The sequence below is a fragment of the Melozone crissalis genome, unplaced genomic scaffold (genome assembly GCF_028551555.1).
Source record: "Melozone crissalis strain CALT ecotype California unplaced genomic scaffold, PUWL_Pcris_2 ptg000030l_1, whole genome shotgun sequence".
Classification (NCBI taxonomy): domain Eukaryota; kingdom Metazoa; phylum Chordata; class Aves; order Passeriformes; family Passerellidae; genus Melozone; species Melozone crissalis.
Genome location: NW_026535808.1, coordinates 324,896 through 347,343, shown reverse-complemented (window position 1 = coordinate 347,343; position 22,448 = coordinate 324,896). Strand labels below are relative to the sequence as shown.

The 22,448-nt window shown below is 43.0% G+C and overlaps 1 protein-coding gene across 1 annotated transcript; it reads left to right on the top strand.

The window, feature by feature from the left end:
• Positions 1-8,636: 8,636 nt before the first annotated feature.
• On the top strand, positions 8,637-21,930 carry LOC128939999 (kinetochore protein NDC80 homolog). The gene is made up of 16 exons (XM_054281319.1): positions 8,637-8,737; positions 9,226-9,312; positions 10,067-10,190; positions 10,318-10,490; positions 11,684-11,786; positions 12,606-12,695; positions 13,965-14,058; positions 15,180-15,286; positions 16,101-16,245; positions 16,543-16,748; positions 17,935-18,087; positions 18,360-18,449; positions 19,242-19,334; positions 20,830-20,960; positions 21,336-21,438; positions 21,793-21,930. The coding sequence occupies exons 1-16, from the start codon at positions 8,637-8,639 to the stop codon at positions 21,928-21,930; spliced, it is 1,938 nt and encodes a 645-aa protein (XP_054137294.1).
• Positions 21,931-22,448: the final 518 nt, after the last annotated feature.

Genomic DNA, 22,448 nt, shown 5'->3' with positions numbered 1-22,448 from the left:
CTCGGCACTGAGCGCTGTCTCGGGGGGCTTTGTCCTTTGCAGGCAACTGTGGTGATGTGGAAGATCCTCCAGGTGCCCCGTCTGCCACGGATATTAAAGGTGTATTTCCCCTGCCTATTTGTGCGTCTCCTCTTCCAAGTGTTCTTCAGCACTCTGGATATGCAGAGGAGGTCGATACATTCTGGAAGGGATGCCAGGAAGAGCACGGCCTTGCCACCAGCCCCAACAGGTGCTCCATCCCACTCCTCCTGTCCCTACCATGTGGCCTGCCAAGGAGCCAGTGCTGCCAGTGTGACCTGGGCTTTGCTGTGCACACAGGTTTGCAGTGCAGACCCTGAAGTCCCTGCTCTGCCTTCTCCACTACGAGGATGTGGTGGTGGCAATGGAACGCAGGTGTGCCTGGGACACGCTGCTCTCTCTTGACACCCACCACTATGCCGTGGGTTTGCTGGCCAGGTGAGATCCCCTTCTCCCCACTGCCTCTGACATTGCTGCTCTGTGCCCAGGTGTCCCACAAAGTCCCCGTGGCCATGGGCCAGAGGGCCTTGTCACTGAGGGACGGCCAAGCAGGCTGGAAAAGGCTGGAACAGGAGGGTGCCCATGAGCAACCAACTCCCAAATGGCCCAGGCCCCCTTGCTGGAACGGTGGTGGGGAAAGATGAGAACTCTGTGAGTCACTCCTGGGAGAGGTTTGCCCCACTGCATCAGGGTCTTGTTTCCTTTTTCTCTCTTCAGGATACTTTGCAATTCAGCCATACACTTTTTTTCCGGGATTGCATTCTACCTGCTCGCCATGCTCGGTGAAGAGATGCCATACTGGGATTTCCCTGCCCTGGCATTCCTTGTGGAGGTGAGCCTCAAGGCCAGCGCTGCCTCGCTGAGCTGCCTCCCAGCCCTCTGCCCACTCGTAGGCACAGCTGCCAGGACAGTGCCCGTGCCCTGTGCTGCTGCCTGGGCCCGGCCCTGTGCGCTTCTGGGCTCCTGCCGGCCGGCTCCCCTGTCACTGCCCTGTGCCTTTCAGGTCCTTGAGTGCCTGGACTTGAGGGAATGCAGTGACAGTGTTCTGGAGATCCTGGCACAGAACCTGCAGAGCGAGCACATGGCCGGGCGTTACTTGGCACTCCGAGGCCTCGTAGTGCTGGGCAAGAATCCCTTGATGGTGAGAAGGGGGCAGTGGCTGAAGCCCTGCAGGTAGCGTGGGGCGGGGCAACGCAGTCGCTTGGCCTTGCCTGGCCTTCGGGCGCTGGGGCAGCTGCTCCCAGCTCTCCTGCCTCCCGCTTCAGCTGCCTCAGTGCTTCGGGACAGGCCTTTGGCCTCTGGGCCCTGCGGCAGCAGGGTGGCCTTTCACAAACTTGTGTTCCACACAGGCTGAAAAAATGTGGAGCCTGACTGGAAGTCTTGTGGAGCTCCTGCAGGAAAATGATAGCGACATGATCGGGATGACCATTCTTCTTTTAAGATATTTGCTCCTGGATGATGGTGCCCTAATACCCATCCCCATTTCCCTGCAGCTGGCTGAGGCGCTCCTGCCACTCTTTGACCATGTAAGGCCCTGTGCCCACAGCCACGGCCACTGGCTGCTGCCCGGACCCTTGGTGCCCTGTGGAAATGCAGGCCTGTGCCCTGGGGGACCTGAAGCAGTTGATGCTGAGGTCTTTTGCCCTTCCTTTCATACAGGATGATAGCTAGGTGCAGCTGAGCTCCATGTGTGTCTTTCAAGAGATGCTGGACTCATTAAGCAAAGATGGAAGAAAGGCCCTGAAGTCCCACGTGCGCCAGAGCCTGGTCCCACTCTACTTCCACTGCCATGATGAAAATCAGATTGTTGCTGAGGTGAGGACTTGTGGCCGGCTGCTGTCCCCCTGGGAAGGGGCTGGGCTGTCTCCTTCCCTGGCACCTTGCGGGCTGCAGCCTCCTGCAGGCTGTGGCACTGGCCTGTGGGGCCATCTGTGCCTCTCTGCTGCTCTCCAGGCCTCCTGTGTAGTACTGAATTCTGCAGCCAGATTCCTGAAGAGAAGGAATCTCGAACAAACGCTACAGGTGGATCACACATGGAGGTTCGGCGAGAGCCTGGTAAGAGCAGCCAAGAATCCTCAGCCTGGAGAAGGGCCCTGAGGGCGGTGCTCAGTGTGCGGGGCTGGCAGCTGTGCCCCTGCCCGCTGCTGCAGCTAGAGGCCGCGCGAGCTCTGCTCCAGGCTCCCATGGCCCCAAGCCGGGTGCCCATGGAGCCCCGGCCCGGCGGGGCTGCGGGGCGGGCCGGCACCGCGGCTCCCCGGGCAGCAGCCGGCCTTCTGCCCCTCCCCTCGGGAGCCCTTGGCCAGCGGCTGCTGGCCGCGCCTCAGGGCTGGGCGGGCAGGCGTGGCCGGCGCTGGGCGCAGGCAGCGCCCGGCCCAGGGGCTGAGCCCGCACCAACCCTTCCCTCCTGCCGCTCTCTGCAGCTGGCAGAGGACAGGAGCCGAGCGGCCGAGCACCTGCGCCGGGCCCTGCGCTACGTGGAGAGCCCACACGAGCCCCAGTGAGAGGCGGCCATCAGGTTCATGGGTGAGTCCCGAGCTCGGGCCCCTCCCCTCCCCGGCCCGCCGCAGCTCGGCCCCAGCCCCGCCTGCTGCCCCGGCAGCGCCAGCCGTGCCCTGGGGCGCCGTGGAGCCCCGCCTGGCCCGGGCATTGCTGCTGCCGCCCTCTGGCAGCCGTGCCCTGGGGCGGCAGCGTGCGGCAAGGGCCCGGGCTGAGCTCTGCCTGGCCAGCAGCCCGTGTGGCCACAGCGCCGGCAGCGCCGCTGGCAGGGAGCTGTGTCGCTGGGGCCGTGACAGGCTCTGTGTCCACAGGCATGGCCGGGCGGCGCCTGAGGGGGCAGCAGCAAGAGCTGCAGCTGATCTGCACTGGTGAGTGAGGGCAGCGGGCTGGCAGCGCGGGCTGCCGGGGGATGAGCCGCAAGCCCTGCCCCGGCTGCGGAGGGCTCTGCTCCCGTGGGCAGAGCACACGGAGCTTTCAGGGCCCCGTGGGCCATTCGTGGCCAGCAGCTTCGGGCTGATCCCCTTGCTCCCTGCTGATCCCCTTGCTCCCTGCTCCCTCCTGGCCATGGCAAGAGCCGGCTGGGATGGCCCTTGCAGGGGGCTCTTCTCGGGTCCCCGCCGATCCGGGATCTGACCGTGATTCTGTTCCTCTCTCTTGCAGCCCTTGAAGAAATGGCAGATGACATCAGCCTTTCTGTCAGAAGGCTCACTCTTCAAACTTTACACATTCTCAGGGCAGAAGCTACAATTCGATATTCCATCTTGGAGGACCTGGAAGATCGGCTCCGCAGGGCGTGGAAGAAAAGGCTTCCTGTCTCAGGGCTTGGCCGCCTCTGCTGCTGGAGCTCCATGGAGAGATTATCCCAGAGGCTCTGTCTGCTGGGCCCTGAGCCAGCAGGGATTTTCCTTGTGTTCAAGACTGTTCTTTTCTTCTTTTTGTTTTCCTTTATTATGTAAATATGGAATGTGTTACAATAAACAGACTCCCAGGATCTTTCTTTTCCTGCCCAGGATCAGTAGGGCATAGGGGAGGAGGGAGAAAAAGGTGCTTGTGCTCAGCCAGCTGCCCAGGCGTGCAGCGGGCAAGGGGCAATGGCCAGAAGCCCCTTGGCCTTTGGTGGTTCTGCTGAAGCCTTTGTGCTGGTGACAGAGAGGCTGGGCAGAGGCCGGGTCTGCAGGGATCCCTGCCAGAGCGGTGCCTGGAGATGGCCACAAGCCCTGTGCCAGGCAGGAAGCACCATCCGTGTCCTCCTGCCCGGGTGCTGCTGGCTGCCTCGCTGAGGGCTCCCAGGTGCCTCTGGATGTTGCTGCTCTGGAGCTGCGGTGGGGCTGCGGCGCTGCTGCCGGGCAGCTTGGCCGGGCTGGGGCAGCCCCTGAGGGGCTGGGGCGCTGGCAAGCCCTCAGCAATGGGCTGTCAGAGGCCACAAGCAGCCCCCCGGCAGCCGCCTTGATCCTGACAGAGTTGACTTGCAAGAGGGATCCCGGGCACTGTGGAACTAACAGCATCAGTGTTGTGGGAAACCCAAATGCAGGGAAATCTCAGACCTTTGGTCTTGTCAGCAAAGCTTAGAATTAAGCACAGGATTTGATCTGAGACCTTGGATAGGGCTTCCAAACTTAGGTGCTAGAAATGAGAATGAGGATTTCTAGTTTCTAGCAGAGACATGGGGACGAATGTTGAAGTGGAGGAAAGTTTGGAGTTTTGGAGTCCAAGATCTAGAAAAAATAAAAGTAGTTACAATGGAAAACAAGAAGCTTAGGATGCAGTGCTGTAGGTTCGTGTGTCATAACATGATTGACTAAGAAAGCTTACACTGTAGCATGAGTCCATAAGATGAAATATTGAAGGGTTAGCTCCAAACCCCAAATATCCTTGTTGGCAGTGTCTTCTTGGCCAAGAAATCCTTCAAAGCTCTTGTAACTACAAGTCTTGCGGCCTTGTGAGCCATGCAGTGCAGATGTGAGCCAAACTCACCCTTCCTGTCTGTGTAGAAGTGAAGAAAATGCAATGGCATCATGTAAAAAACTCAGAGGTCCGCTCTCTAGCTCATTCCAAACTCCTTCAACTCCTGCAGAGTGGGATTTAGCTACAAAGAGATGACAAGGACCCTTAGTGCTGCCTCTTTGACTCCAGAGCAGTTGCTTTAGAATCTTTCACATAAGCCTGTGTAGTTATGTGCCAGAAATGGATCATTGGAAGAAACTTTCCCAAGTGACTTGCATGGAGGCTTGTTTGAAGGGTATTTGAGGAGAAAGGCTCCCAGCAGAGGTCTGGGCTTTGGCCTAGCTGTGTCCCCTGCTGATTGTGAAGCGTGCCATCAGCTGCAGGGCTTTCTGGGCTAAAAAGGTCATCCAGTCACTTGGACTTGCTCTTTACGGCCTCTAAAAGCTGGACCCAATTTTGGGGCAAATTTGGAGACCGCATCTATGGGTGGATGGAGCGCCTAGGATTTTCCCAGTTGCTGGGAATGGTTCTCCAGGTCCCTGGAGTATCCATCCCATCTGGTTTTGCTTGTCCTGGTTCCCTGGCAGCTGGGGCCCTGGGCAGAGCCCTGAGAGCCTCTGAGCTAGAAGGGGGCTCTGATGGGAAGGCTGCCAAAGCTTCCAGGAAGGCTACCAGAGCTTCTGGGCTGGTTGCCAAGGCTTCTGGGAAAGCTGCCAAAACTTCTGGACAACCTGCCCTAGCCTCTTGTTATCAGGCCCCTAAGCCTCCTTATCTCACACCTGCGCAGCAGCTCGCGACGGTGCCTGTATATACTACACTGCTACGCCAGTTAGCTAAATGTCTTTAGCGGAGAGAGAAACCCAGCCATCTGCCCCCGCGCTTCCCTCCTCTCTGGTCCAGCCATTCGCCCCCCCGCTTCCCTCTGAGCGGCTTGAACAATCTGCAAGGCCGTATCCTCCGTTACTTGACAGTGACAGCAACAGCGAGTCAAGTGATGAGTCGCCCGCAGTAACACCTGAGTTGGGGCAAGGAGCTCTGGTCCCTTCATCTCCTAAGAGCTCTAGCCTTACTGCCCCATGGACTTTGCCTCCATGTCAAGTAACTGTGCTTCCTCAACACCCTCAGGAGTTCTGGGAATTTGTTAGGAGGAAAGCAGTTGAAGAAAATAATTGGGACATAATAGAAAGGTTAGGTGCTCCAAGAGTACCTCAGGAGAGCAGTGCCATTGCAAATGTTGCTTGTGATAACCCTATGGCTTTTCCAGTTTTCAATAATATTCAAGAGAAACCATCGTTTACCATATTAGTGAAGTTATGGAAATGTCAAGGTGTGGGTCAAGGATTTGATTACTGGTATATGGTCTGGTCCAGTAGAATTGATAACCTGATAACCTGATAACCTGATAACCTGACAACCTATGCTTGTGTTTTGACAGATAATGGTCCTCGATGGGTTCCTGCTCGCTGTGTCAAACCTTACTTAGACCGTGCGGGAAAGGACAGGATCGATGGTTCCGCAGCTGAGGCAGAACGTGCGGATGACACTGGCTAAGACCATATATCAGTAATTAAAGATGGATGAAGGACAGGAACGATTGCATTGAGAGTGGGAATTCTGTTGATGGTTGTGATTGTGATTTTGTGTGTCCCCTCTCTGCTTGGGTTTTTGCAAAGGGGCCTGCAAAAATCCATAGCAGCTGTATTTACAGTTCAAAAACAAAAAAAAAAGGGGGAATTGTGGAAGAGGCTAGCAGCGAGCCTGTTGGCTAAAGGAGCGAGAAGCAAGAAGAAGAAGCTGAACCAAGGAGATCAAGGAAGGAAAGATGGGAGCCTTCTGCGACTGGAGGGGAAACGACTGGAAAGTGTATCAGCCATTTTCACTAATAAAGTGTTGCCAACTGTTGCCAACGGTTGCTAACGGTTGCAAACAGTCCTAACCGGAGATCACCCCACAGACGACACTGAGTAAGGTCTGTATGTTTTAATTTTCTAAACAGTTCAAGTGAAAGTCCATTTTGATTAATAATTTAGAGACAACTGAGACTGAGACTGAGTGTGCTTGTGGTCTCTGCTTTAATGTCGTGACCGCCTCGACTGCGACACCTGGTGACTATCAAGTGCCAATCTTGCATTATTTGTTCTTGGGACTGCCTCTCTTATCCCTCTTACAATTAGTGTCCTATATTGTCTCATGCTCGCTCTTCCCTCTTCCTGGTTTGGATCCCAATTAGGTGGGTTAACAGGCATTTTATCTTCTCCTCTAGGACCTCCTCTATTTTCTCTTTCCCAAATCCTCATACCCGCAGTACGAATCATTTGTATTTCTTCAGAAGAGAACAGTATTTCTAGGATAGAATTTAATTCCTCCCACGTAAAGATGTTAGGCCCTAAAAATTGGTCTAATTGTTGGGAGATGCCTATTGGGTCTTCTAATAAGGTCTTAATTTCTTTCTTAAAATTTCTAACTTCAGAGGCGGTTAATGGGGCATTCACAAAACCAATACCACCTCTGCCCCCCCCATAGGCACTTCTCTCAGAGGAAACAACTTTTCAGTTCTCCCACATTCACCTTGAATTTTCTTTGCTTGGAATCTTGTATTATACTGATGGCTTGCTACAAGCTCATCTGGTTCAATTAATTTCTTTTCCTCTATATCTTTACAACAACAGGCCTTTTTCACTCCCTGACCTTTTGTTTGCAAACTTTCCTCCTGCTTGTGACTCTCAGTATGTTGGGGTACAGGGGATAAATAAAAAGGAGTGTTTTGTGATGTTCCAGGAATAAGAATAGGGGAAGAGGTACTTTGGGTTATGGGCTGAAATATGGGGGAAAAATAAAAAGGAGTATTTTGGAAAGTTTTGGGAGCCAAGATTGGGGTATGGACACTCTGAGTGGTACTAGAGACCAGTGTCTGGGTACTTGAGGAACCAGAGGGACTCTGCAAAACTGAAGGAGTACTAGAATGGGCAGGTTCTGGTATATTTGGGAAAGGAGATGATACAGAAGAGGGGATGCTGGGAGCAGGACAACTTGAATTAGAAGGTTGAGGTGATTTTAAAACTCCTGTGGAAGCAGATACTGAAATTTCATCCACCTCGTGAGATGGTACTGAGGGGTACAAGGTTGGAGGGGGAGGAGGAAGGTGGTCTATAGGAGGAGTCGGTTGAGGAGGTAACAGGAGGTCATCTAAGGGATCAGGAGGGGGAGGCGGAGGAAGATGGTCTAAGATGGTCTCCGTTCTGGTAGCCCAGTTTCTTCTTTTTCTTTTTCTCTGGATATTTTATATAATTTTATTTCCTCTTCCTGTTTGTCCCTTTCTAACCAACATTTAGCATATCTAATCTCTTCGTCACAAGGTTCTATTCTGGTATTGACATATCTAATTAATGCTATACATAGCCATCTTTCTTTTGTCCCATACCAGGGCCAATAAATAGGTCCTTCAGCAATACTCTCTTTAGGCCATATTTCTGTACAGTGTCTTATCATTTTTCTCTTATCTAGATACTTCATTCCCTCATTAGTATCCCAATTTATTAAAAGTTCACCTAAAGGACTACTAGGAGGTATTTTCTTAAAAACATCCTTCCCTTTTCTCTTCATGCTGGCACTTTTCCCAGCACACTGTCCCATCTTTAACTAGCAATTGGTATCCAAATATAATTTTTTTTTTTTCCAATAAGGGATATGTATTAGTTACAAATGAGGAAGTTGCAGAGGAATGGGCGGGCTCAGAACAAGAAGCTCAGGAGCTGATGTACAGCAGACGTGCTGTAAGCAGTACTTGTGTACTCGTGGTAGTGTGGCCTTTTTCCCAGTGGACTGAAATGAAAAATTTCTCAAGCTCTTTTGCTTTTGGGACCCGTAGGTCTGAAATGACCAAATATAAAGAAAGGCAAAACAGTAGGTTTGGAAGGAACAATAACACTTTTTATCAATAAAATGGTTGATTTAAAGGGCTGTGGCTGCTCTTATGTATTTGTGGAGTCTAACATAATTTTTTTTCTTTCTTCTTTTTTTTGGGTTTTTTTTTTTTTTTTTGGTCCAATGTACAGGTCTACTTGTTTATTCTGAGCCTTTGGAAAATCATTGTGGCATTTAGAAAAGAAAATACCCTTAGGTCCTGGATTTTCTGATACTGCTGGAATACTGAGGGATTGTGGTTTACAGCAGTCACAATGAGTGGAAGCTCGAGTATTGCTGGAAGCAGCAGTCGACAATCTAAGATGGCACTGAGAGTGCAGGACACCAACAAGACGGATCTTCAGACACCTCAGCTGTAAGTCTGGCTGGTCATGTTGCTAAAAATAAGTATATAAAACTAATTCTGAAGAGATTTATCATAGTGTGTTTGAGTGTGAGTAGCAACTGAGGGGAAAAAAACAAGACAGTGAGAAGAAGGCTCCCTACAGCCAAGGGTGTTTGCACATGTGCTCCAGTTTTGCAAAAATACTTCCTTTCTGTGTACTTGTGTCATGTTTCAAATTGTAACACTTTGTTACATGTTTCTGAGGAGATAGCTGGATGCATCAGTTAACCTTTCTAAGATGTTGGGGGATGAAGGCGCTTAGGAATATATGACTGTTTGTATCACTCTTGTATGAGCTATGTATGGTCTATGCTGGGGTCTATTCCTATGTCTATTCCTTTTAAATATTCCTTAAATATTTTAGATTCTATTTACAGTCCTGTACTATAAGAGCTACTTACTATAGCTCTTGTATGAATTGGTAGTAGTAGTCACTTGAATCTTTTTCTGCTCCTCAGGAAGGACAGAAGCACCTTTGAGAAGCTGAGCATGAGCAAACCTACATCTGTAGCTTCAGAAGGAAAAGCCAGCTGTTTGGGGAACAGGTATGGATAGCTTTTGTTGTCTGCACTGTACATTAAAACAAAAATGGTCCTCTAATTTTGGTATTTTTCTTTCTTGACAGATTTTCACTATAGGGAATGATGGATCTGAGGCAAGCAGACCTTCAGGTCTGCCTTCCTCCAGTCCTTGGTCGCTAAACAATAATGCTCTGGAGCAGGAATTGCTTTGGGAGCTTTTTTTTTTTTTCTTTTGGGAATGATGTGCACTGCAGACCTTAAGAGTATCTCAATACATTTTCTTGTTTAAGGAAGAAAGACATCTGAAGTATACTCTGCATTAGTTTCCTCTCTCTAAGATACTAACTTTCCAAAACTCTATAATCTTTCTACTTAGCTCATGACTTTCTGTGTTATGGGTATCTTCTTGATAGTACCCCATTGTTGCAGGGGTTATTCCTTTTAAATATTCCTTAAATATTTTTAGAGTTTATTTACAGTCACCAACATTATTTTTTTTCATCTTTGGGGTATTTTTCTGCTCTCTAAAAGTTTATTTATTTCAATAAAATGAAGAAAGTATTCATCTAGGATGCAGTAATCTTTGTTGTACTTATGGCATTGTGACTTCCAGGGTGATGATGTTTTTCCAATGACCTTAAACAAAGAGAAAACTTCAAGTATCACTTTGTATAACAAATGGAAAGAAAACATAAAGCTAGCAGTTGTGCCTTAAACATGAAGAGAGTTCTTCTTTCTATGTATTGTCACAAGACCTGTATTCATTGTCTGTCCCTAGCGCGAGCGGGGCTGGAGGGTCAAGCAGCAGCCTGTACGGTGTGTTTGGGACAAAAAAGATAAAGGATCCCAGGCCCCTTCATGACAAGACATTCATCCAACAATGTATCCAAAAGCTTTATGAGGTAACATATGAACTTGTTCTGCATGTATGTTATGAGGTGTAAAATGTGCTAGGCAAAGTGGTTATTTCCCTTGGTTTCAACTATAAATTTTATTTAGTGACTGGTATTCCGTGTTTCTTTTGCACAGTTCCTTGTTGAGAATGCTTATGCCCACGATGTTTCCGTGAAATCACTACAATCTCCATCAGTTAAGGACTTTTTAAAGATCTTCACCTTTATCTACAAATTCCTCTGCCCTTCTTATGAACTGCCTGACTCAAAATTTGAAGAGGAAATTCCCAAAATTTTCAAAGCCCTTGGGTAAGATGATTATTGTTAGTCTCCTGGGCTGAATAGATATGCTATGGCTAGAAATTTAAAAGCTAAGAATTCTGCATTGATAGTTGGGCGGAATGGATAGGTTTATTTATTCAGATGAGACTCTAAAAGTACAATGTTGTGATTGTTTTGTTTCACTTTTGTTTAACTCTAGGTTTACTCTCTGATTTTCAGCATCTGCTATACATTTTATATTTGAATTTACAGAACTATAAGCTCTGGGAATCTTGCTTTGTCATGTAAAATTTAATTGATTATTTGTATAGAACTTTGGAGGACAAGGCACAATTTTCTTTTACAGGCCTTTCTGTTCATTTTGTTAGAATCTAAGAACTAAAATTTCCAGAATTTTGGATCAAGACAATTTAATTTTAGTTTAAACAAATTTAATTTAGTTTAAAATATGTTTTCCTGCAATTTTTCTCATTCTGCCTTCAAAGCAGAATGTGGAAATAACAAAATTACTGTTGAGGGGAGAAAAACACTAAGTAGCTGAGTGGTTTACTGCTGAATTTGTTCAGTGTTTGAAATCATTAATGCCCCAACATTGTCTTGGAAAGAAAATCCTCTGCCTCTTGATAACAGTGAATTTTCAGTCTCATTTAAAAAAAAAAAACAGGGACTGTATACCCATGATGGTGTCAGAGTGCCAGGGCTCCTTAAATGTAGGTGCAAATCTTTTTTGCACACTTCTCAGCATTTTAATAAAGTTTTGTTTTAATCTATAACATTTGAAACTGCTGATATAGCTTAAAATGTTGAAAAGGATTCCACTCTGCTGCACCAGGGGTGTAATTCTGGATAAAATGACTAATTCTGACAAGTCACTTGAAGTTTTGGGAGCTCAAGGAGCATCTGGATGACACTCTGGATCATATGGTTTAGTTGTAGGCAGTCCTATGAGGAGCAGGGAGTTGGATTTGTAGATCCTTACAGGTCCCTTTCAGGCCATGTTATTCCATGAGTTGCAAAATGAGAAACCCATGATAATTGAATAGAATTGTACTGTCAGAACTCAACTAATTTCCTTTGAAGTACAGTAGAATTGAGTTTGCTCTTCCTTCTGTGCTTTCATCTACATAGAAAAACATGCTGCTTTGTTTTCAAAATGTGCTGGTTTGTTTTCATCACTGTCTGCCACAGCTATTAAAAGTGTATCTTCTTTGGCCGTACAGGTACCCCTTTGCTCTGTCAAAAAACTCCATGTACGCTGTGGGAGCACCACGAACCTGGCCTCAGATTGTGGCAGCTTTGATTTGGTTAATTGATTGTGTCAAGGTAATGTTTGTCTTAAGATAAATATTTTCACTTTCCAGGCTGGAATGTTAGTTTCAATACAGATTCAGTACATATTTTCTACAAATCTTTGTTTAACATATATGTAAACATATATGTTCTTAGCTGTCATCTGGGAGCTGACCCTTGGCCTAATGTTTTGGTAACTTTTAAAGTGAGCTTTTCATGTTATATTATGATAGGGTTTTTTCTTTACATGTATGCACTGGATAAATTAATGTATAAAAGGAGGTGGCAAAATGCTGATCTGTACATACAATAAACGTGAGAAGTTAATGAGTATAATCACCGAATGGAACGTGTATCTCCAGCGCAAATGTTGTGACATCTGCCATTCTCCCCTAAATTTGAAATCTAAGGATGGGATTTTCAATTGAAATGATTCAAATGTTCTGTGATTCTGATACAGAGTGGCAAGTTTTTGGTTTGAGTGGGGTGTTTTTTATTTAATCTTGGTTTTGTTTGGTTTGTTTGGGTTTTTTAGTAGTCCTAACAGTTGTTGCTGCCAACTCAGGACTGAGCAAAATTTGGCATCTGTGACAGAAGTTGACCACTGCTGAATTGAGTGCCCAGGAAAACCCTGTCCTTTTCTGCTCAAAAGACACGAGAGAATTTGGCAGTGTTGACTGTCTAGCTCATGCCTCTTTACCTGTGTGTTTAGTCAGCTCAACACAGGTTCATTCCAACCTGCCTGCTGAAATCCTAATCCAGTGTTACTCTGCTTCTTTTCACGAAAACCAGCATGGAAACTAATGGATGTCTTCATGTTTGCTCTTTGTTGTGTGCACCTCTGCTTTTCAGCTGTACAATGCGATCAGGGAAAATGCACCATCGTTCGATGACACACAGAGCTGGGGAGGAGAGACAGATGATGGAATTGTACATAAAAAGGTACCATAAAAAGGAAATTAGTATCAGAATTGCTTAACTGGATTTTGCCATGTGCTGTAACAACACAATTTAATTACAGTTTAGATTGCTGGGTCATGTATTTATAGATTCTGTTCCCTTTTATATTCACAATGCTTTCTAGGAGGTAGAGTAGCATTGTGTAAAAAACCTGATCAACTATTTCCTGAGCAGGTATGATGATCAGTCTATTGGTGTAGACTGGGTATTAAACAAAATATTCTCTTTATTTTATATTCACCTTATTCTACAAGTATATACTTTTGTCCTTTGTCGAGAAAGGGCATCATTATGCTGTTTATTTTTTTAGAGTTTCCGAAATATTTTCCTTTAGCTCTCAAGACTTCTGAGGTTAACTGCAGTGCAGTATAAAGACAGTGACTTAATTCTAAATATAGTGACTTGTGTCAATATCTACTCAGTTTACTATGTAAAAATTGGTTGTAAAGTTTTATTTCTGAGCCACAAAATAGGGTGGCAGTATAATTTGAGCTCTTAATCCAACAGCTTGCTTTCTTTTTAATTTATCATGGATTATTAGAACTACTCAGATTTAACTCAGTGTTAAATCACAGCAGGTGTTTGGAGAGGGTTGCATTATAAGCTAAAACATTTAATTAGAAATTGCAAAAATAAAGTAAAATCATAATTTTGGACTAAGGTTACAACATGATGGTTGGCAACTAACAATGCTTTTAAACAAAATACGTTCTTCTACATTGGCACTTCTGCATATATATATAGATACAAAATTCACAATACTGGTGTAATTGCTTCTGAAGCATCTGTGACTTAGTGTCCAGCAAATTCTTTTTGGGTAACCTTTCTTTAATTCTAGATAAGAGTACTTTGAGACCTGCAGATCTGAATTTTAATGGTCATATTTATAGAAAAGGCCTGTTAAACAGACCTGCAGTTTCCATAAATTAGCCTGAGAGAATCATATGCATCAAGATGAAAAATTCTTAAATATTCTATCTACAATATTTGTTAAATATCTTTTTAAGAAATACAGGATTTCCAGACCTTTCTTAGTGTGAATTATAGTTGTCTCCTTCTGCCTGAATATATAATCTGTTGACATTCTATGTTCAAAGGGAGGAAAAAAAATTAATTTTACAAAAGTACAATCGAAGCATTAAGGATATTTTTGATGTCTGTTTAATTCCACTGATTGAGTAGCTTTAGACTATCCAGATATTTTACAGGTCTTGGAATTGTTGAAATGAAAGATTTTTAAATTGCTTTCAGCTTTTCATGGACTACTGTGTGAAGTGCTATGATCTTTCCATGAAAGGGAGAGATACCTTTGAAGAGTTGGATGCTGAAGTGCAGTCAAAATTAAGTAAGTTTTTAAATTCTAAGTATTCAATTGTGTTACTGGTTTCCTTTCTCCTAGCATCAGTTTGTTCAGTTTATGAGTGAAAGTGATCTAAGGGAGTCTGAAACACCTAAGTATGTTTCAGTTACTTCAACTTAATGCTCTCTTTTTTAAGTGTATTTTGAGCAGTACAGATGGGTAGGTCATGATCTGCTATCAGCTGTAGCTGTGTCACCTGATTTTTTAATGTCTTTGTCACAGAAAACCAGTATACAATTCTTCAGATGTGAACTCCATCTATGCAGATGGCTCTTGTTTCTGTCTGGAAAAGCTAACAATTAAAAAAAAGAAAAATATTTTCAGAGGATGCACAGCTGACAAGAAAGTTCAGCTTTTGAAGATCTGAAAGCAGTCTGCAAGAGTTCCAAACTCTGTTGTGAGGGTTCTGTATGTGATTCAGCATGCACCTGTGTTTGTCTTCAGGGAGGTAGAAAATTATTGGGTTTTTTTGACTCGCTCATTTCACCACCTGCAGAAATACAAACACAATGTGAGAAAAGGAAGAAAAACATGTCTTACTTTCTTTGCTCTCCTATGAAAAGCCAGACTAAGGGCCCTTTGTTTGCAAACTGGGGCCATCAATTGGAGAGGAAACAAGATACCACACTGTTACTGGATATTGGGAAAAAATAATGATCCCATTTTTTGGCAAAGCCAAATTAAGTTGGGGAAAAGATGCCTCAAGAAGCAAGGAAGTATATGGATAAGAAAGAGGTTGTTAAGTAAGTTTGATTTGTTCTAGCTTCACAAGGTAGTCCTGACTTGTACACTCTCCTGTGGTGTGGGCTGCATGAGAGTTTGGAAACCCTTACCTCTTGGGAGTGACTTTGGCATGAGAACTCTTTCTGACATGAGGACCGAGAAACCCATTTCTCTTCTTGTTTCTTCTGGGGTTTTTGCCTGGTTACATTTTAATGAAAGGTTTTTCTGGTAAGTTTCTTGGTTGTTTTTAGTTATTTTTTAGTGAAAAATAATTATCTAGATAATGGGTATTTACTGTGCTGAAGCTCAAGTTCAGGTACTCAAAATAGGTGGTGATATTGAGATAAATTTGTAACTCGAGTCTCTCTTCTGCTCTCCCACAGAGGATTTATTTAATGTAGATCCATTCCAGATGGAAAGTTTAGAAGCTGAGAACAAAAGACTTCAAGAAGAGATTGCAAGACTAGAAAAAGAAAAGGAAAGTGAGCAGGTTAGTAAATTGTGTCTGTTTTTATGGAGGAGTTGAATTTTATAATATCGACCATTTCTGAATGAAGATACTTATGATACATAACAAATGGAAAAATTTCAGTGCTTTGAGATTTTAATTAGGCCAGATTTTTACAGACTCTATACTATTAGAGAACAAGGCTTTTTTCTGTGGAATCTTCAGTACCTATTTGTTTGATAATGTGCAGGTATTTACAGGTAATAAGGTCTTATATTGACTGAAATATCAATAAAATACTTGAACCAAATTTTTTAATATAAATGTCAACATTATTTTTTTCAAGTGTGTTGGTATTCAAATATGAGGCATGGGATTCAGTGGTAACAAATATATTTTATGGAAAATACTTTGCTTGAAACTCTGGATTCTGCTTTTAATACATCCTGAGTTTAAAAATGGGTTAGTGGCTGTGCAGGTGGCAAATTGAAATTCCTGCCAACTGTGCAAAATGTGCTGAGTTTATTCCTGGTTTTCCATGCCCCTGTTTCATCTGCCCTCCATGTATTATTAGAGTTAAGTTGTGGACTACCTGTAGTAAGAATTGTCTAAAGCACTGTCTGATGCAAATGAGAGACATAATGCTGAAATGCAAGAATCTTTTCAGCCTTCTTTGCTTTTATTTTAAAGGTGTCCTGACTGGACTTAGCTGTCACAGAGATAAAAAATTATTAAAGTTCTTTATTCTATATTTGTGCTGTTGATGTTGATCAATTACTCTACTGTCTTATCTGGAAAGTGAAGTCATTATTTTATATTTATCTAAGAGTGGTTGTTCTTTTCACCCATTTCCTAGGATCGTATAGCAACGCTACGAAATGTGAAATCGTCCCTTGAAGCAGACGTCCAGAACTACCAGGCTTATTTCGCTAAAATGAAATCTCATATATCCATCCTTGATCAAAAACTGGAAAGTGTTAATGATGAAGTTGAGGCAGCAGGTAAGGAGGACTTGATCACAGTCAGGACAGTGAAGCTAGAAATAGTCTTCAAATAATTGTAGTTCTTAGCTTGAGAGCAGAGCAAGGTACTTGGAGTAGCACGATGCTACAAATAAACTTTCCAGAATGGATTGCTAATAAAATTTTTTTTTTTGTCTGATAGCTCTCTGTACACTGGAGTAATGAAATGGTAATGTTATGTAATAACTGTGTCATTTACTCATACAATACAGAGGTGAGGTTTATGTATATAGGCTGGTATTTTATGTCCATTTCACAAATGTTTTATGTACTTAGAGGCAGAAGTAGAAGCCACGAAGCGGGAGAATGCCCGGCTCCGGCACATCTTAGATAACCAGAAGTACTCAGCTGCAGACATTGAGAGAATAAATCACGAGAGAAATGAGCTGCAGCAAACCATTAACAAGCTGAATAAGGAGCTGCAAGAAGAACGAGAACTGATGTGGAATGAAGAGATGAAATATGCTAGGAAGAGAGACGCGGTATGTGAAAACCCCACAACACTCAGAGGTGGCTGCCAGTTTTCATCATGCAAGCTTAAAATTGGATTCTTGATAATTTCTTTCCTAAATAATCGAACACCACCATACGTGTATCTAACCAGGCAAAACTGACAAGAATGGCCTCTGTTTACAGTATCTCTGAAAAATGTTGCGCTTTTTCCCCTTTTTCTGTTTTGCACTGAGTGGAAATGTACTTTTTTCCTGCATCGTAAGAGATGTGTCTAGAATATGAAGCATGGTAAGCTGTCACTGCTGTAGCATTTAGAGCTTTGATAACATTAGCATGCCATTGCTTTGATAACACAAGAAATTACAGGCTAATGTTAATATTTCAGAGCAAGGAAGTAAGGCAAAACTAGTGAATTTGAATCAATAGTTTTGCATGCATTTAGGGCCTGATTAGTTCTTTGTGTAGCAGTTGTAACATATTTCAAGGGCCAAGTTCAATCCCTTCAAACAGAGTGAAAAGATATAGTCCTGGAAGTGATGGGATTTAAAAGCTTCTGCTTTGCCAATTGGAGAACTAAAGAAAAAATTTCAAATATGTTTGGTAGGGTCACCCTTTATCAAGCACTTTTATCAACTTAAATCCTCAGGTGCAAGTATGAAGCATATAAAACTGGAAAAAAAACCCTGGGGTCTTTAATGTTTGCATTTAATAGCACTCATTAATTAGAAATTAAAGCATTTAATAAGCTTTGTTTAAAGGCATGCTCAAGTTAGTTTGTTGTTAGGATGTGTGGCTGTGTGGCATTTCCTGTCAAAACTAATGAGAGAAGGCATATTGACCTTATAACTGATCATTTGTTTAGTATTATTTTCCAGCACATTTTTAGTTCCCAATCAGCTAATTCTCAAAAACTTGAGGCAGGAAAAATTATGGCAGATGAATACGGAAAAACCACAGGTGAAAGCATTCAGTGTTCTCAGCCATAGACACTAAGAAACCTCAGTGTGCAAACTCTGAACGAACCATAAAACAGTACCTAATGCAGCAAACTGCTGTGCTGGCATTGCATGCAGCTCTTGAATACTGTGGGGTAGCAAGGAATTATGGCTACAGAGAGCAACTCAGGAACTTGTTTAAAGTACTATATGAATACTTCTTGCACATCTTTTCACTTGTATCTCTTCTATGATTTGTGCCCTTTTCTCCTCTGAGCAGATTGAAAAGCAACTGGCAGAGTATCATAAACTGGCTCGAAAGCTGAAATTAATTCCAGTAAGTGCTGAGAATTCCAAAGGCCACGACTTTACCATGCACGTTAATCCTGATTTAGGACCAAATTTCCTAGTCAAATACAGAACTCAGATCATGGTAAGTAGAATCAACACTGAAGGCTTTAGATAGCACTCACAAAAAAAAAGTGTTTCTTTGGGAATGCTGGGAAGGTCTCTCAATCTCACAATGAAATGTCATTGAAAAGCTTGTGTGATGAGTCACCATAATGACATTGCAGTATATGAAAGAGATTTGGTATGGGAGAATACAGTAGCCTAAAAAAAATAAAAGGGAAAGATGTACTGGGGTGCATCTTGGTTCAGATTAGCAAATTGCATTTGTTCAATCTTCTTGTATACGTATTACAGGCTCCCCTCATGGAGATCATCAACGAGACTGAGGAAGAAATTAGTAAAGCCACTCAACGGAAATTTACTCTGGAAGACACTTTGGAACAGGTGAGTTAGTTAAAGAAGATTAACGCTAAGATACCAACCCCAAAACCTTATCTGCCTCTTTCATTCAACTTTTTGCATAGTTAAAGTGTGATGTGTTGGGTTGGTTTCTTGAATTACTTGGGGTTTTTCTGAGGACAAGTAGAGGGGGAGAAACTGTGAGAAAACTGCTTTTATTGTAATGGAACCTAAAAGTTTTTCTAAGAACTGAGGTCTTTGTTGGTTGAAATATCGTGTATTCCCTGAATTAAAGTTTATGTAGCTTACATATACTTGACCATAACCATTGGAAGTATTTGTTTCTAATAAGTTGCCCGTTCCAGTTGATTGTGTGGCTTACCATCACCGACAAATTGTCATCGGGAGGATTTTTAGTACTATTGGATTTGGGACAGATTGAAAGAAGGAGAATTTTATTTCCTCGTTCGTCTACCTGAGCATGGTGTTCTGCGGTATGGAATGTCCTCTTGGCCAGCTGGCCTCGCTATGCACCTTCCCAGTCTCTTGCCTGTCCCTGCCCTGCTCAGTGAGGGGCCCTGGGAAGCACAGAAAGCCTTGGACTGCTGTGCTAGCGCTATTCAGCAGTAGCCAAAACTTGGTGTGTTACCAACACTGTTTTAGCCCCTCATCCAAAACAAAGCATAACATAGGCTGCTATGAAGAAAGATAATGCCATCCCAGCCTAGCCTAGTTTAATGGTTTAACCTGTTTAACCAGGTGTGGTTTGTGATGGCATGGATTTATATGTTGGAATTCTTTTTGAACCATACTTCCTTGGTTATGTTTTCGTCCTAGGTGAATGTAATGCTAGAGGACAAGAAACGCAGTGTGAAAATGCTGACAGAAGAAGCTGAAGAGCTGGATGATCTTTACCAGCAGAAGCTTAAGGTACAACTTCTTACACCTTGATGACAACTTATCCTTAATGATAGCCTTATCCTTAATTTTTGTATTTATCGATAAATTTTTGGGTTGCATTTTTGTTTGGGCTTCTGCCTTTACCTTCTTCCTTCCCTCTTAGAGGATTTTTTCATTCTTTTCAGAAAAGTGATTTGACTGCCACCTTAACTGAATCAATTTTCACTTTCTTGTAAGAGAATCTGGCATCCTACTGTAGCAGATCCTGTAAATCATAAATTCCTGCATCCAGTAATAAAAGCAGCAACAATCATCTGACCTCAGGATATCTCCGGGCATGTGCTTGAAGGAAATTTTAGGATCAACAGAACCTGTCTTGTCTAATCGATTTGTATATAATAAATACATTTTTACAGTTTTTAGTTAACATGTTTAATCAGCTTCTGTAAAAACAAAGGAAAACATTGACCAAAAGCATGTTAAATTGTTTTAATGATCTCAAACTGTTACTTCCTTTAGCTTCCTTTGCCAGCACAGGAGCAGTCCCTATTCTTTTCCCCACTTGCAGTTCAGCAACAAAACATAACCCTCTCTGTTAACAACTGAGTGGCTATTTTGGTAGCTCCCAACTTCTCTGACAACACTGCTTTAGCGGGGCCGTGGTGCCCTGCAGAAAAATGTTCTTTGAACTACACCAATATTTACCATATGTGCTCCTGTAAATCCAAACTCCTGTGCTATAGCCATGAAACAGGGCTATTTCGCTGCTAATACCTGCTGAGGCAGGTGTATATATAGGTTTATAAAGGCAATTAATTTAGTTTCTATTTTTCAAAACCACATGACATTTACCTTTTGATCTGTGCTCTTGCATATACTTTTCTCCAAAGTTAAGCTCATAAAATACACACTTGCCACCAGACGCTTAGTCATTTAATTCCTCTTCTAATATTTAAAATGCTGTTTGTAAGTCTTAAGTATTAAAATTATTTTTGAAGGATGATGTTTCAGTAATCTACCGAAGTTGCATGTTGAGTTGACGTCAGAATTTTGTTTGGTTTTGTGGACTGTATAGCATCAACAGTGTCATTCTCCTAGAAGAGATGATTATTTGGAATTATACTCTCTTTCAGACAAAAAAGAAAAGCTATTTTCTTACTCAGATGTGGTTGTATTTTTTAACCTAGAAACAGTTGTTCATAATGTGCCATTTCTAAGCTATTTAGACTATGTAAACAACACTTTGTGAGCTTTAACTCGGAAGGGAAAGTAGCTGCAACACAGGCCTTTAAATGTGGTTAAAGGAATAAAGAGATGGTTAGGCTTATTCTGGGATGGGGATGATACAGAAACTTTAGGTTTGGGAGGGATATCCTTGGGGCTTTTTTCAGTTCTGAACTTGGAACTATTTGTGTGAATTTTGAATTCAAGTATTAGGATATAATCAGGTAACAGAAAGAAAAAAAGATCCGAATTATACTTGAGAGAGGCCATTTTTTTTTCTTCTCCTTCCTTATGACAACAGGAGATAGAAGAAGAAGACAAGAAATATGCAAATGAATGGGAATTGTTTAAGAAGCATAAACAGTTACTTGAGAGTGGTGTCTATGATGGGCTCAGTGAAGCTGCAACTGAATTGCATGATATCGAAAGAGAGTAAGGCTCCTAACTTCCATGTCTGCCTTGTTTATTTTGGTTTTTAAGGATAAAGATATTTTCTGGAATGTAACATACAGTTGTTTCATCAGGTATCCATCTCAGTGTGTTAATTTCACAAGTTAACAACTGAAAGATGTTTCTCCTCAACAGTATTTTGCTAAAATATTTGTCTGCTGTATCAGAACTCCTGTTTTCCACGTAAGGGTTTTTCTTTAAGTTGAGCATTAATATATTGTAACTCGGTTCAAATTAATACTAATGGAAAAAAAAGTATGGCTAAACGTGATGATAAATCAGACTTGAAGTGATTGTTGTAAATGTCAGGAATTCTCCAATTATGGACATGACCTTCTGAGTATCTTTACCTTTTAGATATCAAGTCGTTTTGCTAAGAACAACAGAAGAGAACAGAAAAATTGATGCTAACTTGAGTCGTCTTGTAGAAACAGTTGCTACTCATATAGAATCTATAGTGGTAAGCTAAAATTTGATATTCAGAATTAAATCTCTCTAGAGACATTTTGCAGTTAAACACTTGGAAATTAGAGCTTACTCTTTCTAAGGAAGTATCAGTTATTTAGCTGCTACTAAGCCTGCGGATTCTAGTTAAATTTTCTGACAAAACCTTTGGTGTAAATAATCAGAATTGGTTGTTAAGTGTCAGCAGTAACATCCTGTCAGGTTAAACCTGCTTCTGAGAGGCGTCTTTCAGGAAGGTGTTTAACTGAAATCAGTTAACCTGTGCAATGACTGCTTAAAATGCTTTAGCAGAATCAGTAAAATACAGGCCATGACAGAGCTAATAAAGCTCTCTGTACCTCTTTTCTAGAAATACCTTGAAGAACAGAATGCAAGAATAGAAAGAGACGATGAAGAATTCATGCCTGAAGGTCTATTGTCAAACCTGACCAGCATCCTAGACACTTATAAAAAGAAGGCTGAAAGTGTCTTATCACTAGAAAGATGAAGATAAGGTTTTGGTCCCATTCAGTGCCATTGTTTGCCATTTTAGCCCCATTTTAGTGCATTTTTTTGCTATTTTAGGGTAATTTGGAGAAATTGGGAGAAATTTGAGCAATTTCCTGCTCCACAGGGTCACTGAGGGAGCGGGCCAGGGACAGGTACTGCAGCTGGTGCTGGGGGAAAAAACAGGGAAATTGGTTAAAGATGGGGAAAATTGGGAATTTTGGGAGAAAATTGGGGGAAAAACCAAAAAAAAATGGGAGAAATTTGGTTAAAATTGTGAGAAATTGTGAGCAATTTGCTGCTCTGAGGGGTCCGAGAGACGCCAGAGCAGGGAGAGGGGCTGGAGATGGAGCTGGGAAAATGGGGAGAAAATGGTGAAAAAAGGGGGAAATTGGTTAAAAATGGGGAAAAGTGGGGAAAAATTGGGAAAAAAAATTGGGGAAAATTGGAAGAAATTGGGGAAAAAAAGAGAAGAAATTGGGGGAAATTTGCTGCTCTGAGGGGTCCCCCTGGGAGCGG

Coding starts and splice junctions, on each gene's coding strand:
- LOC128939999 (XM_054281319.1), top strand. CDS start 8,637: ATGAGTGGAAGCTCGAGTATTGCTGGAAGCAGCAGTCGACAATCTAAG. Junction 15,287..16,100: donor AAGAAAAGGAAAGTGAGCAG/GTTAGTAAATTG, acceptor CCCATTTCCTAG/GATCGTATAGCAACGCTACG. Junction 20,961..21,335: donor TTGCATGATATCGAAAGAGA/GTAAGGCTCCTA, acceptor TTTACCTTTTAG/ATATCAAGTCGTTTTGCTAA.